Genomic DNA, 6000 nt, shown 5'->3' with positions numbered 1-6000 from the left:
TCCGGTACTTGAAGTATAAAAATACAATTGGTTAGAAATTTGAAAAAACAAATTTCTAAACAATTGTATTATAACATATGTTATACCAGACTGTATTACCGGCACACTAAAAAATATCACGTGAACTCGAGATGGTTAAATTGATTAAATATCGTTTCTTTTACAATCCACTTAATCATCCAAGCCATAATATTTTAAAATCCGACATACATGCCCTCAAAGGAATCCTTTTGTGTTCGGATTTTTCAACCGTTAGATTAACAGGTGTTCGCATCAATCATTTTTATTTTTTTAATAAATGATATTATCTACATTAAGAGGGTATATAAGTGAGCTAAGTCTCACAATAGGCTAGTAATAATATAGTTCAAATTTGTTTTTGACGAGAATCGTATATCTATCACTGTTTGGGCCCAAAGCAAGGTCCATAAAAAGAATCCCGCATCCGAAAGCGGGCCTGGCATTCAAACGCTTCTCTATATAAACCTAAACTTAAAGACCAGCCAGAATCTCAAACCCTAGCCGAAAACCCTAGGAGCAGAGCAGGAGCGAGCGAAAGCAAAGCAAAAATGAAGTACAATCCCCGCGTCACCAGCTCCCGCCGGAAGAACCGCAAGGCTCACTTCACCGCGCCGTCCAGCGTGCGCCGCGTGCTGATGAGCGCGCCTCTCTCCACCGACCTCCGCTCCAAGTACAATGTCCGATCGATGCCGGTGCGCAAGGACGACGAGGTCCAGGTCGTGCGTGGGACCTATAAGGGCCGCGAGGGCAAGGTCGTCCAGGTGTACCGCCGGAAGTGGGTCATCCACATCGAGCGGATCACCCGAGAGAAGGTGAACGGGTCCACCGTCAATGTCGGCATCAACCCCTCCAAGGTCGTCATCACCAAGCTCCGCCTCGACAAGGACCGCAAGTCTCTGCTCGACCGCAAGGCCAAGGGCCGCGCCGCCGCTGACAAGGACAAGGGCACCAAGTTCACCGCAGAGGATATCATGCAGAACGTCGATTGATTTCGATCGATTTCATTTGGGTTCGTGTTTTTGTTATTGAAATGAAATTAGCGACTGTCAAGTTAAGCACTTTAGTTTTGATTATGCTTTAATGGATTTGGCGTTTAATCTGATCTTCGATTTGAGACATGAACGGATTTGTGCTGTTTTTGATATGATATATTATATTTTGAAGTTCTTGGCAATATTTGTTCACTATATTTTCGTTGCGCATTGCTTTATAATTTATTATTGCCGAAAGATTTGAAGTTTATTTCGAAATGAATGGGTTGTTGATTGCTTTCTGTTGCAATTTATGTGAGTGGTTGAGAGCGCTGAATCTGCAAGTAATATTGGTCCTGTTGATCGCATTTGAATTAGATTTTCCGGAGCATTGCTTGTTTGGCCTTTTCTTCTTGTATCGGTATCATTTGGCTGATTTGTTTTAGTTAGTTGTATTTTTAGGGAGATTTGAGGATTACTTGTGGGTTTAACAGCGTGATTGTCTGCTTGGCTTCTTGTGATTTATATGAGAAGAGCTGAATTTGCACCTTGGTATTAGCCCCTAGGAATTTGTTTCGGAGGTTTTTTTAGATGCAGCAGTTGTTATTTTGCATTAGAATGGAGATTTAAGCTCCTGCACGACTTGTTATGGAATTTCTGTTTGCTAAACTAAATGTACTGAGTGTCTTGGTTTGAAATTGTATCGATCGTCGTCAATTTAGTGATATCGAGCTGTGATACGTGTGGCTTTCATTCTTCATAGACACCGCCTTACAACGGGTGTAAGGCTAGTAGCTTTGGTTTGTGGCCATAGATTTTTCTTCAATGTGTGTTCTTTGTGCTTTATCTTTTAGGTCTTTGGTTCTATGTATCAGAGATATTTGAACTTTGATTCTGTTTGAATCCCGCTGGTGGTGAATGATGGGTTTTCTTGCTAGTCACATGGATTCATTGGAGCATCAAATACCAGATGAATTTGATATCAAGTTGTTTTGTGTAGCGGTCTTAGGATTGAAAGGATCGCATCTCAGACTTGTGTGACATTATTTTAATCGTAGTATTTTGGATGGTTGGTTGGATGGATTAGTTGCATTCTCCGATATTCGGAAATTTGCAGGATTTTATGATTTGTATTTCTCAAGGTCTCACGACTCAAGTCTCAACGGATGAAACGAGTCGTGAGGAGCGTTTGTTCTTTCCCTCGAGGTCCTGAGTTTGAATCTTCCCTCCCTAGTATTGATTATAACGAAAGTAAAATATAAAAGTTTAAGAGGTTTTTGCCAATTTCACCCCTGCCGCACCAAATTTGTAAGAAGCTGCCAATAATTGGTCAATTTCTTCCTAAACTTTAATTTTAACCGATAATCTTCTTGAAATTTGCAAAAATTAGTTAAAATTAAAGTAAGAAAAATCGACAAAACACCTCAAAAAAAGTTATGACCAACGATTATATTGAATGGCAATCCCTTGTTTATATTGGGAATCAACGAAAAAATGGGGAAATGGGGAAATGGCACAAAAAACGTCGCAAGGGCTATCTTGTCATTTTACCAAAATGGGGCAGTAATTCAGTAAGACACCTACACCGTCGCCGTCACCCGTCAACGAATTCAGTATAACAATTCTCAATCTACAATATTTTACACCCATCTATTTACCGAAATAACCGTTCTACCCTTGCCCCACGCACACAAAAAACGTACAATATCATACAAGCAATGTCGAACACTTGCAGTAGCCAAAACTTTTCCGGGGAGAGGCCAGATTAGACGTCAACGTTGGCTTTGTTTCCGGCGAGGATGAGTGATATTTCCAACCCACGGCTAAATGCTTGGTTAAAGAGAAGTCGAGACTGGAAGGTGGAGATGAAGGGGAACCAGGACAAGAACGCTATAGGAGCGAAAATGAACATCCCCATACCGGCATCATACATCCTGGCAAACTCCCTCACCGAGTCCCATAAACCTAGACTCCTCACGATCCTCTTCCAGGTGACCGCTAGCTGTTTTACGCACAATTGAAACAGCTTAAATAACTTTGCAAAATGATCGTGTATGTAGATTAACACGTGCAATGATGTAAAGTCTAACTTACGCATAATATTGCCCATCCGGTAGGAATGATTGCGAGCAGGCTTGCGAACAGGTCAGCTATTGAGAGTTCGGTAAATATTACAAGAAGAGCAATAACCGCAACAAGTCCTAAGGCCGCCACACCCTGTGCAAATCTCATCACTAGCTGGAAGTTGGCCGACTTTTTGGGACTGTAACTAAAAACCTGGAATGCAAAATAAATTCAGACTATTCAGTCGCGTAGAGTAAGAGTAACTGAAATTTATCAAGCATACTCAAAAGGGGCGATGATAACTTTCTTAGCACAAACCTTGAAAATCAGGACAATGGTCACCAATACAACCCAAGAGAATCCGTAAATCTGGATCAAAACCAAAAGAGAGAACTGTCAAAATAAAGAGCGAACAACGCTAACAATCAAGAGAATATGTCCAATAAAAAATCACAAAAAGGCGAACTAAACATCAGAAGCTAAAGCTGTATGCACACGTTCAACTATGCACTGTAGTATCAGTTGGAACTAGCAGAGTCGTAATCATCTTTCTCAAGGACAAATCAAAATGAAACCGCAACAAAATTCTATACTAATCTCGTTATTACGAAATCACAAAAAAAAATTCTATATGAAATTACAACATACTCAAATTCACATCAAGTAGCTTCTGTGCCAGACAATAACACCCATCTCCAGAGCACGCCCAACCTACCAGACAGAATTCTCCTAACTTCTTTCTTTTCTTCTTTTTATTTATCTTTTCAAATTGTGCAAGTGCAAAGTATATATACGAGGAAAGCACAACCCATGGCAATAATCGTCTCACAATTTAACAGAAAATGATCTAAGCACCAGTCCACAACCTAATGAACGCATATGTCCCCTAGCATTTCCCAGAGGCAAGATTCGGTTGGCAAGATGTACAGTACGAGGAGATACTTTGGTTGACTTTGCACTCATGTATGATTCGTTTGAAAGTTGAAAATTATATAAAAGAGAGAATATGAAGTGTACCGCAAGTGATGTGTCCTTTGCAGTGATATGGAGTTTGTAGACAACACCATATTGAAACAAGAAGAATCTCAAGCTCAAAATTGTTTCCAATATACGACCTCTCAGCGTTTGAATATGCATCTGCATAAGCATAAAATCAACTTAAACACATGAAATAAATAAAACAAGGGCTAAAAAGAAAAAACAATCTAAATGCTAGTGCCCCTCCACTTGACACCAATCTAAAGGCAAAAACAAAAAAAAAACAAAAAGCTACACGAAATTTAGCTCCACAGCCAGGTGCGGTTTCCTTGAGATTTGTAGATAAAAAAGCATGACAATGTGTTTACAACAGAGATAACCTCAACTATACCAACACAGGTCTACACAGCCAAGCGACCCACAATCCTAAACAAAGCTAAATTAAAGAATTAACATACAAAAGCCTCAGTCCAAAATAATAGGACTTTAATTCAATCTATACAGATAACTGCAACATGAAAACTTATGTACACGATAACAGATAACAACAGAAATTTTAATATTAATAAAGGTCGTACCCAGTGCACAAGGCTCCCGCTTTACGCAGGGTCTGGGAGAGGTGAATGTCGGCTAGCCTTACCCCCATTTATGGAGAGGCTGCTCCCAAGTCTCGAACCCGAGACCTACCGCTCATGGGCGAAGGCACTTGCCATCACACCAAGTGCGACCTCTAGACATTTTAATATTAATAAACCAATTAAAAAATTTAGAAAAACAGACACCACTTTTGTTGAAATTCTAATATTATGTCAGTTACAAACCTGTTCCTCATCCCACCAGGATTCCCAACTATGCTCTCCCTTAACTCCTACCCCACCTCTGTAAAGAAGCCAACCGGTCCAATCATCAAAGTCCTCCACCGTCCTGTTTAATTAGTAAGGGAACATCTCAGATGTTACAAAAGAAGAACAGATGCACATATATGTATCATACAAATAGAAAGTCAACCAAAAATAACAACATACTTTTGCCACTCGAAACCAGACGGATTAAAGATATAGGGAGCAAACAACCAGGAGATGACAAGGAACCAACTACTGAGAGTTAGCAAAATGTAAGAAACAGCACCACCATCTACGTAACCATATGCAATGTAAACTATGAGAAGTAGAGCCACTTCAAACCTGAAAAATTAAGACATGATTTATAAGAGCTTGACAAAAGGAAAAAAAAAGTTTAAAGAACTTAACGAATATAAGAACGGAAACGAAATAATGTAACTGGAAAATATCACTCACGCTTTGACAAAATGACTCCTTGAGTAGAGCCTGTAATTCTCAGCAAACTTTATGTGCTTGACAACAAAGCCTCTACCAGTTGCTCGGTACTGTTGGTGAAATGAAAATACAAATATAACCCATTAATTCCATACAAAAGGACAAGGATAGACAAAAACAGAACTTTCAAGAAAAGGATAAACCAAATTCATACTTTTGCGCCTCCATGGAGAATAGTGCGCCCAAAATAGTGAGTTTTAGTTCCCAATGAGAACGTGAAGAACACAGAACATAACTGAAGCTGCATTGTGATAAAACTGAAAACCGCCTGTAACACAAAAGGATCTTAATTGCAAAAGCTGAAACACTAGAATTTTAACGCACGATATTTCCATATAAAGAAAACAATGCTTCATTGGCATATAAAGAAAACAATGTATCTTTTCCAGTCTTATTTTAACATTCTCTAGAGCATTGAAAAAATTGTTTATCCTAAATGCCTCAAAGAATTTTAAACGCAAGATATTTCCATATAAAGATTTAAGATTCATTCTTGTTTGTTGTAGGATTAGGTTATTATAAATAGGTGCTCCATAATTCAATATGGGCAGACTTGTTTGATAAATGAAATTATCTCCCCTTGCTTATCTCTTGCCTCCGTCTTCTAAACCCAAATCTCCTCCTGTTCT

General features: G+C 39.2%; 2 protein-coding genes across 2 annotated transcripts in view; one reads left to right on the top strand and one right to left on the bottom strand.

Annotated features, from left to right (window-relative positions):
- The first annotated feature begins 458 nt into the window (after window positions 1-458).
- On the top strand, window positions 459-1195 carry LOC103456006 (large ribosomal subunit protein uL24z). Its single transcript, XM_008395629.4, has one exon. It carries the CDS (start codon window positions 570-572, stop codon window positions 1008-1010), a length of 441 nt encoding a protein of 146 aa, XP_008393851.1. The 5' UTR covers window positions 459-569; the 3' UTR covers window positions 1011-1195.
- A 1308-nt stretch (window positions 1196-2503) lies between these two features.
- The window catches only part of LOC103400184 (callose synthase 10), a 30736-nt gene continuing 27239 nt past the window's right edge, over window positions 2504-6000 (bottom strand). Inside the window, exons 44-51 of the mRNA XM_029103879.2 lie at window positions 5526-5639; window positions 5333-5421; window positions 5060-5218; window positions 4856-4958; window positions 4074-4193; window positions 3375-3425; window positions 3087-3269; window positions 2504-2994 (exon numbers count right to left, since the gene is read on the bottom strand). Coding sequence (XP_028959712.2) covers window positions 2758-2994; window positions 3087-3269; window positions 3375-3425; window positions 4074-4193; window positions 4856-4958; window positions 5060-5218; window positions 5333-5421; window positions 5526-5639 — 1056 coding nt within the window. The 3' untranslated portion in view covers window positions 2504-2757. The remainder of the gene's footprint in view (window positions 2995-3086; window positions 3270-3374; window positions 3426-4073; window positions 4194-4855; window positions 4959-5059; window positions 5219-5332; window positions 5422-5525; window positions 5640-6000) is intronic.

This window comes from Malus domestica, chromosome 06 (assembly GCF_042453785.1).
Source record: "Malus domestica chromosome 06, GDT2T_hap1".
Classification (NCBI taxonomy): Eukaryota; Viridiplantae; Streptophyta; class Magnoliopsida; order Rosales; family Rosaceae; genus Malus; species Malus domestica.
Note: the sequence above shows the minus strand (reverse complement) of the source record. Positions and strands in the feature narration are given on the sequence as shown.